The 27,038-nt window shown below is 37.8% G+C and overlaps 3 protein-coding genes across 5 annotated transcripts in view; 1 reads left to right on the top strand and 2 right to left on the bottom strand.

Annotated features, from left to right (window-relative positions):
• Window positions 1–9: 9 nt before the first annotated feature.
• tdp2a (tyrosyl-DNA phosphodiesterase 2a) lies at window positions 10–10,080 on the bottom strand. Of its 2 annotated transcripts, XM_079836179.1 has the most exons (7): window positions 9,826–9,934; window positions 9,357–9,454; window positions 8,460–9,116; window positions 2,810–2,901; window positions 2,612–2,730; window positions 2,271–2,441; window positions 18–2,159 (listed from the first exon to the last, which is right to left on the bottom strand). In XM_079836179.1, the coding sequence occupies exons 2-7, from the start codon at window positions 9,380–9,382 to the stop codon at window positions 1,869–1,871; spliced, it is 1,356 nt and encodes a 451-aa protein (XP_079692305.1). In that variant the 5' UTR covers window positions 9,383–9,454; window positions 9,826–9,934; the 3' UTR covers window positions 18–1,868. The 2 variants fall into 2 exon arrangements, with proteins under 2 accessions (XP_079692304.1, XP_079692305.1); XM_079836178.1 differs by having other exon boundaries at window positions 10–2,159; window positions 9,357–10,080.
• A 645-nt stretch (window positions 10,081–10,725) lies between these two features.
• Window positions 10,726–25,710, top strand: kiaa0319 (KIAA0319). Its single transcript, XM_079836174.1, has 21 exons — window positions 10,726–10,923; window positions 11,282–11,381; window positions 12,260–12,951; window positions 13,957–14,113; window positions 14,231–14,329; window positions 14,415–14,512; window positions 14,611–14,698; window positions 14,790–14,885; window positions 14,980–15,112; window positions 15,291–15,519; window positions 17,699–17,822; window positions 17,909–18,038; window positions 18,611–18,759; window positions 19,411–19,562; window positions 19,650–19,788; window positions 20,570–20,729; window positions 23,161–23,297; window positions 23,445–23,567; window positions 23,936–24,026; window positions 24,588–24,679; window positions 24,869–25,710. The coding sequence occupies exons 2-21, from the start codon at window positions 11,333–11,335 to the stop codon at window positions 25,039–25,041; spliced, it is 3,111 nt and encodes a 1,036-aa protein (XP_079692300.1). The 5' UTR covers window positions 10,726–10,923; window positions 11,282–11,332; the 3' UTR covers window positions 25,042–25,710.
• aldh5a1 (aldehyde dehydrogenase 5 family, member A1 (succinate-semialdehyde dehydrogenase)) overlaps window positions 25,669–27,038 on the bottom strand; it is a 9,495-nt gene continuing 8,125 nt past the window's right edge. For both annotated transcript variants that reach the window (XM_079836176.1, XM_079836175.1), the window contains one exon: window positions 25,669–26,938. In XM_079836176.1, the coding sequence (XP_079692302.1) occupies window positions 26,727–26,938 (212 nt within the window). In that variant the 3' untranslated portion in view covers window positions 25,669–26,726. The remainder of the gene's footprint in view (window positions 26,939–27,038) is intronic.

Raw genomic sequence — 27,038 nt, 5'->3', positions numbered from 1 at the left:
ACAGAGTGCAAAAAGTTACTGCAGCTTTAATGACATTGTCATACATTTTAAAGGACAAGGTTTTTTCCTTTAGCATACAATTCTGACAAAGTTCTGTTTACTGATTTAAGTGTTTAATTATGTGAGGTAATGCTGGCAGAATCTCTCTCTAGATAATAACAATGAGTGTTTAAGACAAACATGATGGGTACAAAATAAAGAAAGAAAACAGAAGCAGTTGAGAAGATTCGTGGCACATTGCAGTAAATTTCTAAATCCATGACTGTCCTGGTAAATGGCTCTTTTGTTAATCCAATTCCTGACACCATGCCAATGACAAAAAATAATTCTTGTTGTCAGCCTGCCACCTCTCTCTAACTGTACTGGCACATTTCAATTCTGTTTAACTTAGGAGAGAGAATGTGCTGTAAATAATTTCTCCAAGTGAAAACAGGGCCATGTTTGCCAGTTCCAGAGAATATATTCCTATCCATTTAAACATAATTACTCACGGTCATCCAAAAGATTCAGTCCAGATTTCAGCATATGCATATTGAATCAAAACGTGTACAGTCCACATTATTTTATAGTGCTGTGTGCTTGCCATTCAAACTGTGTCAATGGTGCATAATTATAATGGACTAAAAATAGGTAGTATTCCTAAATCCGTGGTTGATTACCTTAAATGGAATCTATGTAAACATAAAACCATTAGAGGTATTATGTTTAGTAACATAAACCCAAATATTATTAATTAAAATGAATGAACAAAATTAATAAATACAGCTTTGATATTTTTGTCACATACACCAGCAAACATAAGAATCAGGCTGTCCTTTGAGCTCCCTCTAGTGAAAAAATAAGGGAAGAAAGCTGGGATATGAAAGTAATGGTTATTATTTACATTAGGTATTAACATTTACATATAGAGGAGACTGGTGATAGTTGTCACATTGTCAAGTCTATAGTCTAAACGGTCTTGTCAAATGTCCAAATTCCAATTACACAAATGTGCTTTCTTTAGCAGAAATTTTGTATATGCCATGCATTCAAGAAACGTAATGAAGATTGAAAGACTGAACTATGTGCTCTGGACCAGGAATGTTTTTCATAAGTCAGGATGGAGTTGTCATATGTGTTTTTAATGTTATGCAATGGTTTACCTTTTTTTTTTTCCCCAAAATATAAAGTGTGATATAAACACTTTTAATATTGTGAGAAAAAAAGTCAGAAGTGATCACATCTCTTTAGGCCTACTTCTTTACTTTATAACTTGCAATTCTGACTTTAACTTGCGATTTTGATTTTATATCACGAAATTCTGACTTTATAACTCGTAATTCTGACTTTATATCTCACAATTCTGACTTTATGTCATGCATTTCTGACTTTATATATACGCAATTCTTACTTTATATCACGCAATTCTGACTTTATAACTCGAAATTCTTACTTTATATCTGTCACGTTCCTGGTTCTGTTTTAAGTTGGACTCTTATTTTGAAATATATCGCCCAAATATATTGTTTCTTTTTCCTTCTTGTGTGACTAGTTCCTGTTACTTTATAACTTGCGATTTTGACAAAATTGCGAGATAAATAGTAGCAATTATCTTTTAAAAATGTTTTATTATGTGGCGGAAACAAGCTAGGGTAGCCTATGTGTTTACATAGAAACTTAGAAATATTCACTGAAGTAAAAAGTGTGACAACTAGCCTCAGTCTAGGTATATAGTTGGTGTATAAGTTAATCTTCCAGCAGTTTATGATTGTCAATGAACATTTAAAAACGAGTTTATCAATAATGGTTTGTTTAAAAAGCTTATGACCCATTTAGTTAGGCTATATATAATCATGCACAGGACATAAAAAGAATATCAGTCATTAACACTACTCTTCTGATGTCCCAAATATGAAAGTACAAAGAATGCCCCAGTGATCGCTGATGAAATAGTCACACTTCAGCCTCTCCAGACCAATCAGGGTCATGCTTTCTGGCCGTAGCTGGGCACCCTCTGCGGCTGGTTTGAGGAAAATTCGATCAAATCGCAGGCGTATAGAATTAGGAATTTCATTGTTATCATTGATGGATGTGTCCCAGGTGTATCTGCTTTCCTCTGGTTTCCCCAGCATCTCCCACACATCAGAGATACCGTCCGGCAGCCCCCCGAGCTTCTTCACCTGTCATAATAAACACAGGCAAACAAATCACACATCACATTTTGACAGAGTAAAATGTGAGTTTTGATTTTGAGGACATTAGAGCAAACCCATGTTAGTGTCACACACAACCTCCCAATCCCTAAGGTTAGTATCTCCTCCAAATATAACTGAGTGGTCCTCTGGAGCCTCTTTCATCCATTTCCAGACTCTCCGCAGCTGATTCAGGCGTTCTTGAGAGCCTGTCTTGCAGCTCTCCAGATGAGATGTCATGATGCTAAGTGGACGGCCTAAAAAGCTCACCTAAACAAACATGCAAACACAAAACGGGAAGTTGAATGTTTTGAATAGAAATTTACATTATGACTTGTATCATTATAAATATAGTCTAAAGGGTAAAAAAAAAAGTACATATTGATAATCAGGCATATTAAATTAATAATTATCAAATGGCTAGCAAAAAAGGGACCTACATTTGCTATTAGCAGGTTCCTGCCCATCTCTGTGGTTGGGTACTTCACAATGTTGCTTTGGAGGAATTGTACGCTGTCCTTTTTGAGCAAAATGCCAGTGAAATAAGCCTCTTCACTGGCTGAAAAAACAAAATGATCTAATATTCATATCAGAAAATAGTATTTATTTATTGAGCTTGTTTGCGACCATTAACATACCTTGCAGAAACTGATAATCTTTCATAATGTTCTGTAAAATCTTCAAAGAAGGAGGAATCAGCTCTTGTAACAGTACAACATCTGCACGGTACCTGCATTCAAATCATAATTTAGTGATCAGTTCATTCAAGTATTTTTGTAAGTGGTTTTGTAAAACATTAGATATTTTTAGTTAATTGAGACCGCTAAATGCTGTATATGAAGTGTGCAATGCTATTAATGTTAAATACTTGTTCAGATTCATGTGGGAAGAAAACAATTAAGTAATTCATTTGTCAAAAGATATCTCTATTATATAACATCAGCTCAGCAAATGGTTTGAGTTTAGGGCAGGACAGAAATGACACACTTTACCTTTAAATGTGAATGAACAAACTCCCTAAACCTGATCATTTAAAAATGTTATTCGCCATAATGCTATTTAAAGGCACAATATATAAGATTTTTGGATTCAAATATCCAAACAATGTTATATATTTTGTTGACTTGCGTACTTACATTATCCTAAATATTTCCAAGAATGTTTAAAAATCCAGATAAACAAGCAATTTTAACCAGGACACGGAACGTGTCCGTGCATCCCCTATTAATGATATACCCGCATTGTAGAAACCTTAGAATAACCAAAGACGCTTTAATATATTGTGTTTTAATAGACAGGTGAGCAACTGCTTGGATACATCAACAGAAAATGAATCATTGTTATTTACCTCAACACAGTTAGACTTATTGTTTGAATCAGTTTTTTTCTTGATTTACCGTGAGTACCGTGTTTTACCATGCCTAATGTCGATCTAGCTTACTGCAGTGAGCAACAAGTGTCTTATAGTAGCCGCTGAGCGAACGGACAGAGTAGCATTATAACATTACTTTCATCAAATTCAAATGTATATATGATTGTCATGATCACCAGTGAGAGTGCCTGTGATTTACCACCAGAGGGCACTCCACCGTGGACTATTGTCATACTATCTCAGACTACATCTCCCATAATCCTTTGCTCGGATTTATCATCCCTGATTACATCCACCTGTGTCTCATTTTCCTCATTACCCAGTCCCTCCAGAAAAACGCGATTATGCAATCGCATGAAGTCCGCATATTTACCGTAAAACTTCAAATAATAGCAGAGTCCCAAATAGACGCCTGTCTCTTTTAAACGCCTGGTGTGACGACAGGTTTGGATAAATAAAGGCCGGTCTCAAATAGACGCCGGGTCTGTTTTTTAGTATCGGGCTGTATTTGATCTTCTCAAACCCGTCAGATCGTCTGTTCTTTGATTAAATTTCACGTGACAGACGGAACCGTTCATGAACGACTCATCACTATGGCAACATTACAAAGAGGTTAACGAACTTTCAGTCTTCAGTTTTTCTTAATTCTCTCAATACCACCATGGAGAAAAGTATAATTTGACATTTAAGCTGACAGTTGTCAAATTTCAAGCGTGGGTAAAGCTGGATACGGAGCGGCTGAAACATTCCTTTAATGCTTGCGCGCAGACGTGCGCGTGTGTTTGTGTGTGCGAGGGAGAAGGAGGAGATATATTTCATTAACTTCGGGATGTTATCCTTAAGTATGTGGCCTGACAGTAGCTTCTGATGGAAGCGAGGACCACATTATCCATTGTTTCAAAGAGGGAGAGCCGTGCGCATCTGGGCGGAGCTGTTATTGCGAGCAAGGCAGGCAGAGTTAGCGGAGGCTGGAGAGGGAGAAGTGGAGGAGGAATTCGCCCATGAACTTGAATCAAGAATCGCGGGGATGATGATAGTGATGAATAGAGTAATTTTCTATCACATGATTGCAGTTGTTTTACAGGGTAGCCTTCATTCTTTCTTGTTGATGTGTTTCGGGCAACAAGTTCATACGCTCAATGGATTTTAGCGGTAACTTATATTGTTCTGCCCATTGCTGTCACATCGTTTCGTTTTTTGTGCTGCCAATAATCTAAGACATTTCTTACATTAAATGATTTGTTAAACACATTCGAATTAATTATAAATAAAACGTAATATAATGTGGTAACCTCCTACCGTCATGCTTGAACATCTCAACACTAAATTAAAGGCCTGTCTCTTATAGACGCCTGTTTCAAATACAAGCCGGTGCAGTTCGGCGATTTGGGTAAATAGAAGCCCGGGCTATTATTTGAAGTTTTACGGTATGCGGGGGCCACATTTTTTCAAATACGCCGCTCTTTCGCAGCGTAAATTGTCTATTTCCGCGTGCAAAATATGCGGGGCTAGCATGATTTCATAATCCCCGCATTTTCGTTGCAAAAAAGTCAAATATATTAGCAGAAAGTTGAAAAATGTTTGTTTACTTCACACAAGAGCCGCCATTTCCCCCTATTGCCATGGGAACGATTTGAAGTGACATAATTACTCGATGCGAACGTCGTCGAAAAGCTGCAAACCCTGTGGTGAAACCATAGATATCGGTTCCCATTTGCCAACAAAAATAACAGCAAAAGACCGTGCAAAGCAGTTTCCCGGTGTGTTGACCGATTTCAAAAAACAGCATCATGAAGCTTCGAAACGTTATGAATCAGTGAGTCAATTCAGCGGTTTGGATCGCCAAAGTCACGTATTTCAGCAGTTTGACACGCAATCCGAATCATGAATCGACTCACTGATTCATAACGCTCTGAACCTCTGAATCGACTCACTGATTCAGAACTTAAATATTCCCAGCACTTTCTGTGATGTAGTGTTTTTTTTCTCTTTTTCATCAAACCGCAGTTTTTGCAAGTTCCCGCAATTTCATTGCATAAATATCCCGCATTTTCCATCGCATTTTTTAAGAAAACGTGCCGCATAATCAAGGATTTTTGCCCGCAACAATCACAAAAAAAAGCTGCATTTTTCTGGAAGGACTGATTACCTCTGCCTATATCTAGCCTGTTCACCCTGTCATTCAATGGGAAATCTTGCTTGTTGTATAATTGCATTTCTGAGTGTTTTCCCTGGTTTATTGTCTCTTGGTTTTGGATTATTTTTGACTACGATTGTGGATTATCCTTTAATAAAGCTGCGTTTGGATTCTCAGCCTTTGTGTCTCGGAGCAGTTAGTAGTGATGGGCAGGCCGAGGCTTCGTGAAGCACTGAAACAGTTGAAGCAAATGTGCCATATTGTTTCGAAGCTTCGAATCAATCCGACACCTGTCTCTACGGCGACACCTAGTGGTCACTTGCATGTGTTGATCTAAAATAACCTTGACAATGATATTGGTTTTGTAACCTGTTGCCTCCTCATTGTGAAGAATAACTATAGGGGTTTTTTGGGGTCATGAAAAATTAACATTATTAAAATAAAGGCACAATGTGTCACATTTGTTACATAACATTTCTATTGAAAAATATTATTTGCTCTGCTGTTGAAGGACTTTTTTTACATATATAATTTCTTCAGCCTTTGTAAAAAATCCGCTCACAAGGGACACTTGTTGCTGGCATGCACAAATATTTTTAAGCAAGTACATAGGTTACAAATGAGGGGAAATTACTGCTCTCTCTTTTCAGGAAAATTAATGGATCATGCATTCTGGGCAAAAACGCATATTTGAGGTACTTTTTCACTTCTACTGTTGTATCAGCTGTAGCACCGTGTATCGTCTGGGTTTCACAGATATGACAATCAAACAGTTCCCATAAAAAAGGTTTAGATAGAGGGAGAATGTTACCATCCTCTGCACCCTGCAAAATAGCTGTGCCCTCAAATGGCGCATCATGATGTATTGTTGCAGTTGGCTAGCTGCCTATCATAATACACACATCTGACTTTATTTGGTGTTTCCAAATGGAAATGCTCCCACACCACAGATGTACGGCATCTCTTACGTGGAGCCTCCATTTTTATCTATTCTATTAATATATCTATCTAGCCTATATTTCACCTAATCATTATAATTCTATATCTCTAACTTATGCTGTGCTATCTGTCACTATCTAACTTAGCCTATATTAATGTGTCACTATATCTATCCTAACTATATGTCACTGTCTATACCTATCAGTCAATTTATCAAATTTAAATGTAGCCTAAATATAACTAACCAAAGCGCACTATAAATCTCTATATCACAAAATCACTGCTGCCATCACAAAATCTTTCTCCTCTCACAAAAACCCACGAGGTGAAGATGGATTAACTTTTAAACTGAGGGAATTATACAGATGTGTGACTGACTGACTGTGTGGTTTGTTCCCGCCCCTTTCAATCAAACGCAGTTTCGACAGGGGCAACCTGATGAAACACTTCAAAGCTTCATTTAGCCATAGTCACGTGACAAGGGTGTTTCGAATCACTGTTCGGAGTAGTGTTTCGAAACATCTGCTCTTCGGGATCTCGGCAAAGCGCCGATACCACAGTTTCGCATCAGCCATCCCTAGCAGTTACATTGCAATGATAAAGCAGCGCTGTTACCCCACATACACATGACCGGAAAAAGCGGAAGTGGTCTGTGGCGAGGGGGCCGTGGTTTAGCAAAGTCTGTGACGGGAGAGAAAGTCAGAGGACGAGCGGCACGTAAGTGGATCAAGCACAAATGATGAACACCTGTCTCTTGTTGCAGTAATTGGCGTGGAGAGAGTACATAGAGCAGGAGGAAACGAGAGAGAAGGAGAGAGAGCTGGAGACGGAGAGACAGACTGGAACTCGGCTGGGGGAGGAAGCAGAGAGGAACTGCTGGAGAGAAACCGACGATTGAGAATTTATGATACTATATGAGGAACTTTTTATGTTTGTGCGAAGTGCACGCTATTGTAACCTGAGTAAAACCTGAGTTAATAAAACCCCCACGAGTTCCAGTAAGCCGACCCCTTTGTCTTCTTCCTTACCATCCCACGAACATCACAACATGGTCGTCTTCGCCATGTGTCATGCTGCTTGTCTCATATTAGCAATCACTCCAGCGGCCTCATTCCGCTTCAGTGGCTTTCAGCCTCACCCTGCTTTATGTAACGTTAATAAATCTTTAATACATTAGCTCTGAATATAATTTATGCCCGAGTCCCATCGGATTCTTTTCCACCAACTGGGCACTCGCTTGTAATATGAGACAAGCAGCATGACACATGCCGAAGACGACCACTTCCGCTTCTTCCGGTCATGTGTATGTGGGTAACGCAGAACTGCTTTATTCCCTGACCTTTATTTTTAAGTCTCTTCTCAAAACGCGCCTGTTTTCCTTAGCCTATAATTCAATTTTCTTTGCAGTTCTTTTTGTTGTGTTTTATGTTTAAATGGATCTACCTTGCTTTCTTTGGTTTCTTCTTTATATTCATTTAAACTGGGGTCTGACTCAGTTTTATTGTGTTTTAGCTGTTTTATACTTTTTTTTTATCTGATCCTGTGTACATATATGGTTCTGTGTACCTGTGTACTTTGGTCAGTCGTGTGGCTGTTTTATAAGCGCTTTTTTAAATAAACGTAACTTGAACTTGAACTGTAGAGGTCAAGGCAACAACTGCCATGATTCTGTGAAATCAACTTTTTTGAATAAGCAACCTCTAGCGGAAAAAATTACATATTGTGCCTTTAATCCTCCTTGTAAATCTGTGCATGAGAAATCTATTCAAATTATTGTTTGGTCTGAAGGTGTATGCATATTAAAAATATAAAAAATTTACAATTGGTGAGTAAAACTTACTTTCCTAAGAGTGACAGCAGACCTTTGACCCGGTCAAAGACATTGTCGGAATCCAGACCGTCTATATTCCAGGATATCACTGTCAGACAGCTGCTTCTGGAGCCGAATTGGGTTTTCTGCTGATCAGCTGACTGATCTGTGAGTGTATTTCCCCAGTATGCCTGGTTTAAGGGAAAACTAGACCGTACTGTCTGGGTGGACGTGGATTCTGTTGATGGTGTGTCTACACCCTGGATCGGAGGGGTTTGCGTTGACTGCGTTTGGACAGATTGGAGTTGAGGTGACTCTGTCTGAGTTGACTGGTCACAGGTAGACCGAGCTGATGTTTTCTGTGCACTTTGGTCTTTTTGTCGTTGAGTGGAGCTTGCGGGAGAAATTGCAGGAGATATAGAAGGATTTCTTGTTTTGCGAGTATTCTTTTCTTGCTTTGATCCTGCAGAGCTTTTTTCAAGGGGCTCAGGCAGGTGTTGTGAGGGTGGCGACAGCTCTTCAACAGTGACCTGGGTACAATCACCACCTGTTTTCATTTGGCATGCAGCGTTGCGTTTCTTTTTATGCTTTTTATTCTTCCCAGTTTTCCCCTTAACTTGGGTGTCAAGACAAGGAGATGGAGTACTGTCATTACAGGCCGCATGGGGCTCTCCTGAGCAGGTATGACTATAGCAGAATAAAATACAGTAGCCTATGTCAAAAAGTCAATTGTGTTGCAGCTCATACATTTAGTCCATTGAAAATAAAACAGCAGCAGCATATTATCTATCAAGACTAACGCAGCTTGACATTTTGAAATTAGATAATCTAACCAAAACAGTTTTTTATACTGTAACTGACATTGATTAACTACAGAAAATAAAAATGCTTTTAATGCTTCTTGATAATGTCGAATAGTGTACTTACCTTGGTGAACAAGGTGGTTCATCCATTGTAACAGGGAAGATAGGTTTGTGTTCACTACTTGGAGCTTTCAGATTCAATTTCTGTTCAAGGGTTTGGTGCTAATAGTGAAGTTGCAGTCAAGTTAAACCAGACATGAACAAGTTTATTCATCCTATGATATGCATTGTTCCCAAAATGCCAAGAATATGTAAATTAGGCAACAGGTTCGACCTATATGTAGCTGTCACTGTGATATTTTTTTGTGGGCTACACCTTAAATCTAAAATTGAACTGCCACTCCTTTATATAACTTATATTAAATTTACCTTTAACGAAATTTTTCCATAAGAAGGAATACTGTCTGTCAGACAATGTCGTAAGTAGGATAAATATTAGAATTAGGTCTACAATAACAGGTTTTAGAGGGGGTGTTTTACTCACAGCAGCGAGATATAAAGTCGCAAAGAGATAACATAAATGTCATGCTTACTGTTCTTGACTCCCAAGTCTCGAGTAAAGCATTAGCCTACTCTTGCCTTATATGCAGCCGCAGTTAAGTTTCGATTTCCCATACATCAGTCAGGTTGGTCTATGAACCACAGCGGCATATTCAAATTTCGGAAGGGTTTTCTCGTACTTTATGGTATAAATAAATAAATAAATAGAGAAATAACGACAGTAAAATGTGTCCACAGAATTAAAAACGCAAGCGTTAAAATGAAACGAAAACTCCGCCCCTTTAAGTAAAAGTCCCTTTAAAAGTCTTTGGTATGATATGTGGAGAATTGTTAAGGTGGCTTTCAAAGAAAATAGTGTAGAATGGTGAAGATTATGATTATTATTATTATTGTTGTTGTTGTTTCTCTGACCACGTTTTGGAGTATCGACGTAATATTAAGACTAAAACTATTAATGCTAATAATAACGCATTTTGAAATAATAAAATAACATAATGTTGTTTTTGTGATCACATATTTTGGTGTGTGGTCGACATTTTAATATATTATATTATAATTAATAGGATAATATAATAAAGTTTTTTTAAATAACAAAATAACATAATGTTGTTGTTTCTGTGACCACGTTTTGGGGTGTGGTCGACATAATATTAATATTGTATCATTAATAATTCTATGCGATAACATTTTTATTTATTTTAATAATATTTAAATTAAATAATGATGTAAAAATTTAAATGTAAAAAAACAAAAACGTTCTACTTGGCCACAAGACGCAATTAATCCCAAATCAGGGATGATGTGATGTTTTTTTATTTTTTATTTTTTTTAGGGATGTGATGATGTGTGTTTCTGCAACATCACAGAGATCACGTCACGTGTCTCCCTCCGCCCTGCTCGTCTCTGTCTGCTCTGCTGACACTCCCTCCCGCAGACATACACCTAAACATCTCTCTAGCAATATCAGACCTTCATCTCAACATCACTGCCGCAATACCAGACCTTCATCCCAGCATTACTCCAGCATCGCGTGTCCCAGCCTGCGCAGGTTCGCTATGGAGCAGCGGTACGGAAGCTGATTCTCGATGTCATGGAAACAGATGCTTGAATAAGAGCGTCACATCCCACGGGTACAGCTACAACTCACAATAACAGCGCACGTTTTTGCTGTTGACTTTTTTTAGTCCCATTGTTTTTAGCGTTTTGCTTGTTTTATGTAACTAATTGTGGTAAATAATATAAATAATATTGCTGATATATAATGTATTTTAGTATCACATGACATTTCTCCAGAGGTATCTAAGCCCTTAGGGCCGGTTGCTGTGAGGGATGGAAGTCAAATAAAATAGGCCATGCAACAAATGGCATCTAGCTTTAAATTGTTTTGACTATAAATTGATTAATGCTCCTGCTGTAATGTTATTTTTTTATCTTTCTGTTTGTGATAGCCTATAGCTTGTGTTGTCTCCTCTGTCTTTAACCTTATAGAAATATTGAAGAGGTAATGACGGTCAAAATCCTTTGCTGTGAATAGGCAGCATGAACATCTCACCAGTTCTCTCACTTGTGCTGCTCTTCTGTATCAGAGGCAAGTATATATTTCTGCATTACATCCATCACCACCAAGGCAAAGCTGTATATATAGGTCTACCAAGGCGCATTTATATATATATATATATATATATATATATATATATATATATATATATATATATATATATATATATATATATATATATATATATATATATATATATATATACACAAGGCTGTCAAATGATTAATAGAAAAGTTTGTGTTTACATAATATATGAGTGTGTACTGTGTATAATTATTATGTTGGCCTATATTTGAATAGACACACATGCTTGTATATATTTAAGAAATATTTGCATGTATATACTGTATATATTTTTATATAATTTATTTTATATATAAATATAACAAATAAACCTAAGTTGCTTCAATCCAATAAATACTCATCTTGAAATATTACAAAACATGACAGTTATTCTCACATTTACTTCATAAAAATTATAAAATATTTCACAGCAAAAAGACATGTGCCACGACCTGAAGCTAGACATTTTTAGAATTTTACTAAAGGCCTTTTTCTTGCTAAAAAGGTATGAATAATCAATCAGAGGGAAGAAAACATGTAGAAGATTGTGTACAGCAGGTTTTTCAGCAAGGTTTTGATTGTTGATTATTTAGAGGACTTGGAAATGTATTTAGCAAGCTGCCATTTAAACATCATAAAAACATGAAAGACACAGAGAATAACTCGGTGCCAAATGCACATCATTTTTTGATAATCATGTATTTTAACTTGTTCTTTCTGTTTAGTTTTTTTTAGACATTGCAATGGTCTGTAGGGGCTTGGTTATGTAATGTCTTTTTATTGGACTACTGAATGAAAAAATGAAATTTATTTCTTCTTGCATTTGTTTTTTGTTGTCGATGCAGTATCAGGACAGTGCTGGCAGGCCGCAACCTACACGGAGAGCGTGGTGTCTCCTGAGCTGAGGAGCAGCAGTATTTTACGGGTTCCGGATGTCACGTCTATGGCCCAGTGTGCAGGGGCTTGCTGTGATCTCCCAGGCTGTGACCTGGCCTGGTTTTTTGAGCGCCGCTGCTATGTGCTCAGTTGTCAGCGAACAGAGAACTGCCAGCCGAAGCAAAGGCCTGGTACTGACTCTCTCCTGGCCTTTTTGCAACGTGGGCCCCCGCAGACACAGGTTCTCCAATCCTTGGTCCGAGGAGAGTCTTTCCCAAACCACTGGCAGCCTCTGCCCAGGCACAGGGGCTCTGAGGACCCCATGAAGGACCTTGCCTTGTTGGAAGGCATTCGAGATTTGGACAACACTGATGCTGAATATGCTGAGAGTTTTCGAAGTGTGGAAGACAAAAGAGCTGAAGACAGGGATGGTGCAGCTGTAGAACAAGAAGAAAGCCCTGGGCTATACGCTTGGCCACTTGTTCAAGGAAAAGAAGAATTCAACCAATCAGAAACGGAGCGAGTTGGTGAAAGGCCGATGACAGTGCAGGGCTCTCTTGAAAGTAGTCACTTCCCAGAAATGAGAAATGAAAGCAAGTCATCTCTTATTGATGCAGAATCCGATGTTACGCCCCCAACAAGCGCTGTGCTTAACCTGATGGTGAGTGTTGGTTACGGATTCATGCATACTATTTCCAGACACCCTAAAGACATTAAAAACAGACAGGTAAATAAATATTATATACACAACTGTTCAATAGTTTGATCAAAAGTGACGGTAATGTCTTTTACATTGTGACAAAGGAGTTCTAAAATAAATGCCATATTTCTAAAATAAACATTCTATTCACGAAAGAATCCTGAGGAAAAAAAGTAAAATTATTGAGCTGACAACTGGTTTTAACATTGATAATAATGCATTTTTATATCTAGTATAATTATATAATAATATATTTAAATATTTCTTGAGCACCAGATCAGCATATTAGATTTGTGAGGGATTATGTGACACTGAAGACTGGAGTAATGGTGCTGAAAATCACATGAATAAATTATATTTTAAAATATATTCAACAAGAAAAAAAGTTATTTTAAATAGTAATAATATTTCAAAATATTACTGTTTTTACTGTATTTTAATAAAAAAAAACTTGTTGAACTTGAGGAAAAAAAACAGTAGTACACAAGTGTGCGTGTGTGTGTGTGTGTGTGTGTGTGTGTGTGTGTGTGTGTGTGTATACCGTATACATATATTTATACAGTATATATTTAAATTGAATTCATCTTTAATTATATTATTCAAAAATTTTTAATATATATATATATATATAATTGACAAGGCTGTTAGCACTTAGAAATTAAAGGAACTGGCTTTTCTCTTATAGATAGTTGCCAATTCATCATCATGACTTGAAATGTCATGATTCTATTTTAAAGTTGTGGCATCATTGGGAAACATGGTGTCTCAAATGTACTCTCACTCTGGCCAAGTGCTTAATCAGTCTTCCATGTCTCATCTGCTGTGTGAAATCTTTTGAAACATCTTTATCCTGTTAAAGTCATTCACTTTTTATGGTCTTTTTTTATGGTGTCATGTACTATTCCACAGACTTTGGTCGACATGGGTGACGACATTTGTAAAACATTGTTACTTTTATCATTAAAGTTTGAAGAAGACCCACAGAACACTTCGTCTGCAACTACTCAACCTAATGTCCTGCAAGACATCAGCTCAGAGCCCTCGAGGTTCAGCGCAGTCAGTAGTTTCTTCACTACTCCACTCAGCACTGAAGCCACATCGCAGATGATCACAGAACAGCCAGGTATTACAGATGCGTTACTACATTATTTCCATTTATTAGTGGTGCTTACTCATGCAAGCATCACTATTATTATTATTACTCAGATTAAAGTTCTTTTCACACACTCTCTTTGTTCAGTAGGAGCCCTGTCTGTGTCCATTGAAGGCCCTGTGGAAGCCACACTGCCTCAAAATACAGTCGAACTAACTGCTACTGTTAATCCAGATGACACTTCAGGTACTGTATGGCCTTCTGAATTCTGTGCCTACCTGAATCATAACTAAGCATTTCAATTTTATGTTGATGGTGCCTTTTTCCTCAGAGGCTCCTTACACATATGAGTGGACTTTGGTAACGTCACCTGATGGACACCACGGTGTGATGGAGGGGCAGCACAACAAGTCTGTCAAAATTTCAGAAGTGAGACTCAACTCCTGGCCACTTTCAGTATGACTTTCATCATTTAGAACATTAAACAATATTATTTTTTCTAAAAACATCTTCCTTTTGTATTCCAGCTTTCCATTGGTGTCTATGCTGTCCGAGTGAGTGTGAAAGCACAACAAGCATATGGAGAAAGTGTTGGGAACTTCACAGTACACCCTGGTAAAACTTCTTTCGATCATAATTTGGTATTATTTGCTAAGAATACAGTATTGTGCCTCATATATGAACAGGCTTACTTTTCATTCTGCAGCTGTGGATATAAATAAGCCTCCTAAAGCCGTCACTCTGCCTAAGAGCCAAGATGTGCTTTTTCAAGAAGGTTCCATCTTCATCATTAATGGCAGTCGTATGTAGCTTGTTTTGTCCATTTCTCTCAGTTTTTTCTTTAGATCATTTAGGTCATGAGTTTTTAACCAAATGTGCATCCTGATGCTTCCCAGAGAGCGTGGATGATGTTGGAGTTGTCAGTTACTTGTGGGAGAAGGTGGATGGCCCTATTTGGAAACCTGAGGGCCCCGTTGACACATCTGTACTGTTGCTACAGAATCTTTCACCTGGAGAATATACCTTCAAGTAAGGACTTAGATAAGTTTGTACTGTAAGAATAGGCCTATGTATTGTATAACTTTAATTTTTCATCTTCTACGATTTGCTGTTTAATCATTGGTGGGCGATTCCTCCAGGGCTTTTTCTAATTTGGCTTGACCTCATTAACTCGATCCTGACCTGATTTTTGCTTGGCCTACATTAGGCTGACAGTGTCTGATTCTGATGGAATGACCGACTCCAGCACTGCCACTGTAAGGGTCAGCAGCCCAAAAGATGACCCTCCTCGGGCCAAAGCAGGCAGTGACCGGGTCATCACCCTGCCTCTCAACCACCTCACCTTGTTGGGTAACCAAAGCACTGATGACTATGCCATTACCAGCTACCTCTGGACTCTCCATCCTAGAAGCCTGACCCAAAAGGTCACTATGCAGGTAATTAGATTTTTATTTTACCCAGTGGAAAATGTGTTGCACTGAAGTGAAGAACACTTACTGGAGTTCCACAGTGTCACAGTGGTGTTCTGAAATGAGGCACAGTTTTTTGAAAAGAATTTGAATATATAAATCAAATGTAAATTCATGTCCCAGTTACACTTAATGTTGTCACATTTTCCTGGTTAAATAAACATTATCTAATTTGTATTTCCCACAGTCATCATGATTTCTGTAATGATTTGGTGTTGTAATGACAACATACAGCAGAAGGAGTGAGAATCCAAACGCAGTTTATTTACAAGTATAATCCAAAGTCATCGTCCATACCAGGCATAGGGTCAAGTACATATAATCAGTCCAAATACACAACATACTCTCCAAGGAGGGCAGACAGGAACAGGGATTCAAGACTCAGGCAGAAATCAAACATAAGAAACTCAAGAACTGCTCGAAATGCCAACGGAGAATGTAAACCAAAACAAACAAGATTTCAGCAAGAATGCAGTGCAAATGGCATTTAAATGAACTGAAACAAGACACAGGTGAAAAAGGTTAAGTAATAATGAGCAGGGGATACTGGGAAATGAAGTCCGGGGTGATAAAGTCTATGGAAACGAAGGGTACTTAAGGGTACCACAGCTGACGGATGTTACAATTTCAGGTCATTTCGAGTTTGATTTTGATGTGAGAAAGCAAGTGGGTAAGTTGTTTACTTAGTCTTTATTCAGTCTTAATAGTCTTCATTCAGTTCATTCAGACCGATTTGTGAACGCGTACACAAGAGGCGGGAACCAATCATATCCAATCATGTGATGGAGTCATTTCCTCCTCTCACGTGACTTTCCCCCATTTATTCTCAATTACCCTTGTCTGGCTATCACCAGACCAAGCTCAATCTTTTAAGAGTGAACATTAGTCTGGGGAGTCTGCTCTGTATTTTCTACTGCACAAGAGGCGTGATCAATGGGCATAGTTCAAATGACTCTGTACGCAATTGGATAGTCCTTCAACCAATCAGACCAACGGGTGACGTACAGCTGATTGGCGAAATCAAATCGCTGGCAGATCTGGCTGGGTTTTCCCAGGCTGAATCCGAAATCGCCCCCTATACCCTCAAATACGGCACTATTTGAGGGGTCAGCCATTTGTAGTGGTGTCCGAAACCATAGTGGACATTATTGAGTGCACTCATTCAGTCCCACATTGCACTGCAATAACGAGTGTACAGCCGATGGACACTCAACGGCTGTCTGACTTCACGCACTCGTTTTTCATTCACTCCTTCAAGTGAACTATATTAGTGGACTAACATAGGGAATAATGAATGAGGGTTTAGGGGGCGATTTCAGATTCAGCCTCAGTCTAGTTAAACCTGCCAATAGCGCGCCAGGTGGATAAGCCAGTTTGTGATTGGTCCACGCAAATTTTTAACGGATACAGGATTGAAAAATTTACAGGTTTCCAGCCTGAGCTGCAGGGCGAAATCAAATCGTTGCCAGTGTTTTTGATAATTTTCACAATTTCTTGGCCCCCAGAATACTTTGATGTATGAATATCTGAATATGCAATATATAAAAAAGAAGAACAGACACTCTGCTTTTAAACAAAAAATAAAAAACTGTTTTATTCGAGCTTGATGCATTCCTTTTTTTAATCAACCCTTGAATGTAGGTAAGTTTCATTTAAAAAAAAGCAACATTTTGAGCAGAAAGCGGAGAAAAATAAATTTGTCAAAGTCTAAATCCAGATCAGATTCAGAAGGATGATCAAAACATAGATGGAGTAGATTGAGTCCATCAACTCTAATGCTTGCACAGTCCTAGACCTCATCCTGGGTCGTCCTTTCCATGTTCTCCCTGTGTCTGCGTGGGTTTCCTCTGGGTGCTCACAATCCAAAAACATGCAGTATAGGTGAATTGGAAATGCTACATTTTCCGTAGGTGTGTGTGAGAGTCCCAAGTCATGTAATAGGGAGGGTAGGGGAAAGACCTGGCAACCTACCCTAGAAAAATCATTGCCAAGAAAATTCATGGAGAATCACTTGGTAATTTTATGACCATCTCTTGCCATACACAAGAGTCGGATACAACTGAAATGGTAATAGATAGATAGACATACAGACAGACAGACATCATTGTAGATCCGTTGATGTTTTCAAATGCTGTGTTTTTGTCAGGATATGAGATCACCTTTCCTGCAGCTCTCTGATCTCCAGGAGGGTCGGTATACTTTTCAACTGACAGTCACTGACTCCAGAGGTCAACAGGATTCAGACACCATCTCAGTCACTGTGCTGCCTGGTAAAACAAACCCACTATACCAATCAGTGTGTATAAAGAAAAACTATACATTCTCTATAAATGATTTTTGTTTTTTTGTGTGGTAGCAAACAAAGCACCAGTCGCTATAACCGGGCCAGACAGGCAACTCTTCCTCCCAGTCAACAGCATCACGTTGAATGGCAGCGACAGCATAGATGATCAGGCCATCAGCAGCTACCAATGGGACATGATCAGGTACCACCTACTATTTACTGTTCAAAAGTTTGGGCGCTGTAAGATTTTTTTTATGTTTTTGAAAGAAGTCTCTCTTATGTGCACCAAGGCTGCATTTGTTTAATCAAAAATACAGTAAAAACTGTAATATTGTGAAATATTATAATCATTTTAAATAACTGTTTTCTATTTGAATATATTTTAAAATATAATTTATTCCTGTGATGGCAAAGCTGAATTTTCAGCATTAATAATCCAGTCTTCAGTGTCACATTATCCTCCAGAAATTGCTGATTGGTGTTCAAGAAACATTTCTTATTATTATCAATGTTGAAAAAAGTTGTGCTGCTTAATGCTTAATTGCCAGACATTGCAATTCCATAAACTGGACAAATGTGGCATGTTGTCTTTAAGAATGCCTCCGTAGGATCTGTTCTTGCTTCACCCTTTTTTCGTACTGTCTCATATTCCAAAACACATTTCAAAACACATTTTTTACATTTTCAATCACCCTTAGTGTTGCATGAATTGTGAAGGATTTTGGTGAAAATTGTATTGATGTGCCATCACCACTCTCCTATGTAACGGTGAAGTGGCCCTCCAGGCTTGAAGATAAAAGATGCCAATAAAGCGGTTGCCATAGCAACTGGCCTGAGATCTGGGAATTACAAGTTCAAACTGACTGTGACAGATCAACAGGGAGAAACAGACAGCGCAGTCCTGCCCGTCACCATTAAAGAAGGTGAGCAGAATTATGTAAATATATAAATGTAAGTAACACATAGGTATTTCTATCATTTAAAAACTGACATTTAAAATACATGAGTGTCAATGCATTACATAAAATTGAAAACCATTTGGCATTTATTTTAACCCTCTGGTGCTCTACGCTCTGTGGTAAAAAATGACAGATTTATTATTTTTTATTTTATTTCAATGGAATGAATGTACTATATTTTAATTTGATAATGTTTTTATTTAATATTTTGTATTTTTAGTGGATTTTGTGGTACTAAATTATATTTATGTAGTAGTAAAAAATGAAATATCCAACTTAAACTGTCATAAATTTAGAATGCTTTGGAGCACAGACTTAAGTTTGGTCTATTTTTCAAAGAAGACTAGATGAAATTGGTTTCCCATTCATTTCCAATCCAGTCATATTTGACCACGAGGAGGACAAATGTGACTATTTTTACAGGATTATTTAACCTTTTCGAATCATGTCAATGATTTTCTCTAAAAGAGTTAGAGTTAAAGACATCACAAGCACAATTTTTCTAGCTCAATATTTCACAAAAAGAAGGTTGTCTGACGTTAAATGACAATACAATGGATATTCTGACAAAAAGCATTCTAGGACGTTTCCAGCAATTCTGTGTTAAATTCACAGCCAAAAGCCTTCCACTGGTCGCCCATGCGAGCGGCAGCCACACACTCACTCTGCCCAACAACTCTCTGGTGCTCAAGGGCTCGGTGTCCAACAGCGGAACAGCAAACGTGTCCTTTCTTTGGGTGCGAGATGAACAGAGTCCTGCTGCCGGGGTGAGTGAGTTATTTGTACACCATTTTCTGTGGCTCAGTATTTTACCTGATGATCTCTCTCTCTCGCTCTCTTTCTTTTGAGAGTAGGATGTTTTATATGGCTCAGATCACGAGGCCTTCCTTTATCTCGCCAATCTGGTAGAAGGAACGTATCTATTCCAACTCCGGGTCACTGATGCCCAGGGCCGCTCGAACATGGCTACGGCCACTGTGGAAGTACGCCCTGGTAAGATATTACTCATTTTATTTGCCATGTGGTATCGGCTAAGAATACACTGCTGTTCAAAAGTTTGGTGTCTTAGATTTTTTTAATTTTCAAAAAAAGCTTATTTTGCATTTATTTGATTACAAATACAGTAAAAACAGTGATATTCAGTAGTATTTTTTTTTTTTTTTTACAAATGAAAATTATTCTTATATGAAAATATATATAATAAGCTGATTTGGTGCGCAAGTAAAATTTCTTATCAATGTTGAAAACTGTTGTGCTGCTTAATATTTTTGTAAAAACCTTGATACCTTTTTTCCTAGTGCACAGAGTACTTTTCCTCACTGCAGAGCCAAATGACGACCAGCTCTCCTTCTCTGGATGTCATAATGGGGTTGAGCATGACCTAGTCGTCACCTCTGTGGATCTAATGGGTGGAGGGATAGTTATGGGTAGGGTTAGGGTGTGGTTGGACCTTCTAGTTCCACCCATTACACTCAAATGACATCAAGAGAGGGAGAGCTGGACTGCTGTGAGCTGCCTCTCTTTTTTCAGGATTCTTTGATGAATATAAAGTTCAAAAGAACAGCATATTTTGCAACGTTGTAAATTTCTTTATTGATCAATTTAATGCAGTCTTGCTGAATAAAATATATATATATATATATATATATATATATATATTTTTTTTTTTACAAATGAACTGACAAATCACCTACCCTGCCTTTAAGGTAATTAAAATAGTACATTCTGCTAATTTACAGATTGCTTGTTTGATGCCATTGATATTTCTGTGCAGATCCACGTGAGCGAGAGGAGGTGGAGCTTGAGCTGCTGGTGGGCGTGGCTCAGGTCAGTCAGCAGCAGAAGGACACTGTAGTGAGACAGCTGGCCGCCCTACTGCATGTTCTGGACTCAGACATTGCACTGAAAGGCCTGCATGGCCAATCAGACATCAGGTACTACACACACGTTTGACTTGTGTTGTTCTTAAATTAAGCATAGAAACTAACCCTAGCTTAGTTAAAGGGATGGCTCACCCAAAAAAATGACCCCATGATTTACTCACTCTCAAACCATCCTAGGTGTATATGACATTCTTCTTTCAGACGAACACAATCGGCGTTATATTAACAAATGTCCTGGCTCTTCCAAGCATTATAATGGCAGTGAATGGCAGCCCAAAATTTGAAGCCCAAAAAAGGGTATCCATCCATTATAAAAGTAATCCACACGGCTCTAGTGTTGTTTTTGGCGGCCTGTTTTCATTTTAGTTTTAGTCTAGTCTTTGTGTCAAGCTGTCATTTTAGTTTTTATTAGTTTTAGTCTTAGTCATACTCTTTTTAGTCTAGTCAAGTTTTAGTCGACTAAAAGTCTGAGCATTTTAGTCTTATTTTAGTCAGAATTATCTATGACTATTTTCGTCTAGTTTTAGTCGACGAAAACTGATGACATTTTAGTCAAGTTTTAGTCAATGCAAATTGTATTTTAGTCTCTTTTTAGTAATGCAATTCTATTTAACCCAGTCAATGTAGTATAAGTACGTATTATAGACAAAACCAAAATCTTCTTTTAGCCAAACCCATTTCAAACAAGGTTATCTTATTATATTATTGTTACCTCAGACTCAAGAATACATCCATTCCAGACACGGAAGACGCTCTGATTTGAAGTTACAACATTTATTTTACCAACTAAACATGTTAAAAGTACACACACATACATTTAAATAAAATAAATAAAAACATTGAGATGTCTCTTAAGGTTTGTGGTGTTTTTTTCCTGTGATTTTTGTGGCCACATTTTTCCCCATCTATTTCCACAACACCCGTTTTATTTTCCACTTCAATGTAATAAAAGTTTTTCCAAATGTCTTAATAAGAATAAATGCATATTTAATTTAATAATAGGAAAATAATATCCAAATTATTATTTAATTATTTAAATATGTTTAAAATTAGACCCACATTATAGTTAAAATGTTTTTCTGTCTTGTATTTTATCTCAAAATAAAGGATGTAATTTTATTCCACATGGAAATGAGTGGAAATAAGTGAATATAGCCTCTTATTCGCTTATGAGGTATTCATAATGCTGCGGTTATTTTAACATATATAATTGCTGCCGTTATAACGGCACATTTCAAATGTTTACGTGCTTTTCTTTCTTTCTTTTTTTGAGCGGTGATGAAATATCTTGCTCTTGTAAATACTTACCAATATTTCAGTAATACAAGTCTAGATCTTTAAAATGCATCCAGATAACAGCGAAGCACAACCGCACGGTGCTCTGCAGTGGCCAAAAAGGATATACCGTGAATTCTGTAGTGATTGAAAACTCAGAGATGTGGATTCAGACGGCACCCCACGACCTTGGTGTTTGTCAAACAGTAATTCAGTTAGGTAATTCGACCGGAGATTTTTACACGGGTGGTGAGAGAAAAACACTGATATTCTGCATTAAGACGACAATAAAATCACTGACTAGCCCCTGTAAATGATGAAGACACCTTACGACCGCAGGACAAACAATTACCGTCCGAATAGGGCTTACGAACCCCGACTGGCCGGCCATAGGACCCGTTCACTCACCGGAGACGCCGCGCGAGTGGGGTTTGAAGAGAGTGATTTCACCTGCGTCTGCGAAGTGAGACTTGATGCAGCCCCTGAATGAGACGCACAGAAATACTGCAGAATAAAAACACGACTTTTCGTCTCGTCTCATTTTCGTCAACGAAAATGAAGAGACATTTTAGTATAGTTTTTATTTTGTGAACCACATTTAGTCTCGTTTTTATTCGTCATCGTCACATGACCAGCATTTACGTTGCGTCTCGTCTCGTTTTCGTCACGTTATAAAGGTTCGTTGACGAAGATATTTAGTCATACTTTTCGTTGACGAAAACAACACTACACGGCTCCAGGGGGTCAATACAGGCCTTCTGAAGTGAATCGATGGGCTTTAAAAAAAAAAAAAAACATATTTAACACGTTACAAAGTAAAATATCTAGCTTCCGGCTGACCGCCTTCCATATTCAATTTCCGAAAAAAGCCTAACTGGCATGAGAATGACATCAGACATAGCGTAAGCGTTTTGAACTGGGAGAGGCATTACACTTTCTTCTTAAGTTGAATACAGATGGCGGTCCGTCGGAAGCCGTGTGGACTACTTTTATAATGGATGGATGCACTTTTTTGGGCTTCAAATTTTTGGCTGCCATGATAAAGCTTGGATTAGACAGGATATTTTTAATATAACTCTGATTATATTCGTCTTAAAGCAGAATGTCATATACACCTAGGATGGCTTGAGGGTGAGTAAATTATGGGATAATTTTCATTTTTGGGTGAACTATGCCTTTAAAGCCTAAATGTGTTTCTTATGTTTAGCACAGTATTTAGGTTCTCCGTGCAGGGTCCTGATGGTACGATCCCAGGACCAAAACTCACTCGTCTGCTGAGAAACCAGCTGTTACGAGAGAAAACCGATTTCTTGCTCTTTAAGGTCTTGAGAGTGGACACAGTCAGTGAGTGACTTGATTTATTTCCTTTAAAGACATTTTCCCATTTAATTTCCCTAAGACCGTTTAACAACAAATGGTAACAGTAATTTATATAATAAATTCAAGTTTAATGCAGTCTTTCTGATTTTACCTTGGTGGTGAATACTTTAGTGTGTTTGCTGCTGTGTTCTGGACGTGGTCAGTGTGACCCCGTTACAAAGAGCTGTTCCTGTGACCCTCTTTGGATAGAGAACCCCATTCGCCTTTTCCTTGAAGATGGCGAGAGCAATTGCGGTTAGTGTGACCTCTCGATTCTATTTCCAAATAAGGCAAATATGTAAATGAGACATTTCGAATAAGATAGAAGCAAGTTCAGTCTTAAGGTGTGGTCATTTGCTGTTGCTCTGCGAAATTTTCAGAATCAACAAGAGTTCAAAATGGGTTCAAGTTGGGCCCGGTTGGAAAGTGACTTTTGTGTGAGCAGTGCTTCATGGACCATTTATTCCCTCAAAATGTCACTATAACATGACCACACCTTTTATTGATGCTTTCTGCTCTGCTAAGTTATCTAGTGATATTTCGGATGGGCTGTCATACAAAATACTAGAATGATTGACAACAGTGGAAATGCTGAGGGCTGATCTTCTGTCTTCTCTCTGCAGACTGGAGCGTGTTGTATGTCACAATCTCTTGTTTTGTGACAATCATTTTCCTTTTGTCAGTCAGCTGGATTTGCATCTGCTGCTGTAAAAGGTGATAAAGATTATATTACTGCATGTAAACAAACGGCCTATTGAAATACAAGTCCAATATTAAAGGGATAGTTCTGCCACAAAAAAAAAATGTCATTGTTTACTCACCCTCATGTTGTTCCAAACCCATATAACTACTTATATATTTTGAATTATGTATTAACTGCTATTTGTCATGTAAGAACAGTGAATATCACATTTTTAAACTTGAGGAACAACACAAAAGCATCATAAAAGTGGTCCATATTACCACTTTTAAACTGAAATTTTGTCGAAGCTCTTGTCTTCATATGACTTTGAATAAAGCGCACCCCAGATAGCATACATATACGGGCCTCATCTGGGCCAAATATGGCACAGGCAAAGTTCACATGGGCCACACACAGCAAGACACAACTTGCACTAAAACCAGCGGTGGGGCAGATACGGCCCATATGACATTTGCTGCTGCCAGAACTGAGCCATATGTGCCCCGATGAGGGCCGGATATGTATGATATCGCCAGCCACACTCAGGTTGAGTCACCGACATCTATACCCGTGTTTGTTTTGGCCTGTTTTAGAGGGAGACGCACCAAAGTGAGAAAGAAAACCAAGTACACAATACTAGACAACATGGATGAGCAGGAGAGGATGGAACTTCAGCCGAAGTATAGTAAGTTTCACACCTGATTTCTTGATTAGCTTATTTCATGCTGGAATCTTTTTTACAGGGAGGAATGAAGACACTCTTGCACTCATTGGAGGCTTGTATTTTTAAGCGGTTCGAACCATTGTTTTAGAGGCAGACCATTAGGTTTGTAATTGTAGTAACTGCATTCACTTTTCTGTTTGTCATCTTTAGATATTAAACACAGGAGCACAGAGCACAACTCGAGTCTGATGATGTCAGAATCGGAGCTGGACAGTGAGCAGGAAAACATTTTCAACTACGGGAGAGCCGATAAAGCTCGGAACAGAGCCAATGGAGTGGTCAGAAATGGAGACACTCTCAGCCTTTGTCCTGTGGAGGGTTGAGTCTCACATGGGCAAATGGATATTTCTTCATGGTGGATATTTACAACACAAGGGTATTGTTGACTATTCCACAAATACAAAGACTGGCTGAATGAATGGGCTACTAAACTTACCGACTACTGAATGCAGTTGGTCTTGCAAAGAATAATCATGGTTTGCTTAATGATACATTTAGACTTTCAGTTGCCAATAGCATATACAATTTGAATATATAAAGACCTGTGCATTCAACTCACACATTGTTTTCCTCAGTATGTGCTTCATAATGGTTGTATGTTCAGTGACAGTGCAAGCAATTGACATTGGTTATTTTGCCATTTATATGACGCTTCAATTATCAATTTTGGGGAGAAGCTGCAAATAACTGTTAGAAAAAAGCAAACAAATATCATTCTTCTTTATGCAAAATCATTTTAACTGTACTTTTTGAATGTTAATGTGCCCGATTAAAATGCACTCTTTTTGTTATGATTTGTTGGTCTTGTCTCTGATATGGTTCTGTCTTTTTAACGTTCTGGCTTTACAAGCGTTTAAAATTTCTGCTTTAGCTGGAATTGCAATAGAAGCCATTTGTGCCAGGCATATTGTGACAAGGAGATGCATTTCTTATATTTTCTTTTTTGTTTTAATGCAGCTGGAGATGAAAATAAATAAAGACATGTGGCCCTTTACAGAGGTTAAGACTCTTTTATAACCAACATAAGAGTTCAGTATTTATAGTAGCAGTGTCAGAAATGTAATGAAACAGTGTGCATTCACTTAGCGATGAAATGGCACAACTAAACTAACAAGTTTCTTTACAGAGGACTTCAGCTGTATTTATTAGTCTTTGTATCTCCATGTGCTTACCTGCAACCATTTCAATCATACGTACAAAATGAATATACTTCTAAACATACACAGTTTACATTACAATTAGGTATATCAATATCAAAATAAGAGAATTACTTTACAATAAAAAAAACACTAAAACGGATGACTGTTTTGTAAAAAAAAACCATTGGCACAACATTTTGCCACACATACAAATTATTAACTTGCTAGACAAATCTCTACACTTCAATACCTAAAATCACACCCAAGCACTTCATTTCTTAATTTCTAGAATTACAAAAATAGAACACCAAGTCAAACATTTAGACTCTGGAATAGCATTTTGTTTTAGAAAGGTTATGCTTTTATTTCTCACTGGATCCACCCCCAATCCTTATATTTGTATATCCTATTTTTTGTGCCTAAATGAATCGGTTACACTGCAAAACATTAGTTGTTTTACATCTAAAATTAAATGGTAAAAAACAATAATAAAAGATTATTCACAAAAATAGGTTATCTTGTTTTAAAAGAAGGTAAGCTAATTTTACATCACAAAAAATAAGGATCGTTTTTGCAGTGTAAGAAACTTATTTCAGAGCAACTGGGTTACTTAAATCAGTTATGATGGACTGAATCTGAAAGAGGACAATTTGTACCACCCCTTTTTACAGCAAATATCTAAAGTACCGTCATCAAAATTCTCATAAAAATTGAGAACATCAATCCTTATAGTCAATATTCAGTTACATCTGACTAGAAGAGAGAATGGTTCACCGTGTTTTGTGGATTTATGTTTTTATGATGGTCTTGCTTGAATAATGGCACACTACAAATGTATTTTTTGCTCTAACCACTAGTAACCATTGTCTTCAAGGAGAGAGTCCCCCCAAACACATGTACTTTACTTCCAGATACTCATCAATGCCATATTTGGATCCTTCTCTGCCCAGTCCAGACTGTTTGATTCCACCAAAAGCGGCTTCTGTGGAGGAGATCAAGCCTTCATTGACCCCGACCATGCCCACCTCCATCTGCTCAGCCACTCGCCAGATCTGACTGATGTCTCTGGAGTAAAAGTAACCTGTTGAAAGAAAACAGTTTTGAATGCTATGCCACAGAAAGAGACAATAGCTAGCTGTTCTTGATTAAGATGATGTATTTGTGTGTGTATTTGTGTGTGT

The sequence above is a fragment of the Gobio gobio genome, assembly GCF_949357685.1.
Source record: "Gobio gobio genome assembly, chromosome: 15".
NCBI lineage: Eukaryota > Metazoa > Chordata > Actinopteri > Cypriniformes > Gobionidae > Gobio > Gobio gobio.
This window is presented reverse-complemented; position numbering and strand designations above follow the sequence as displayed.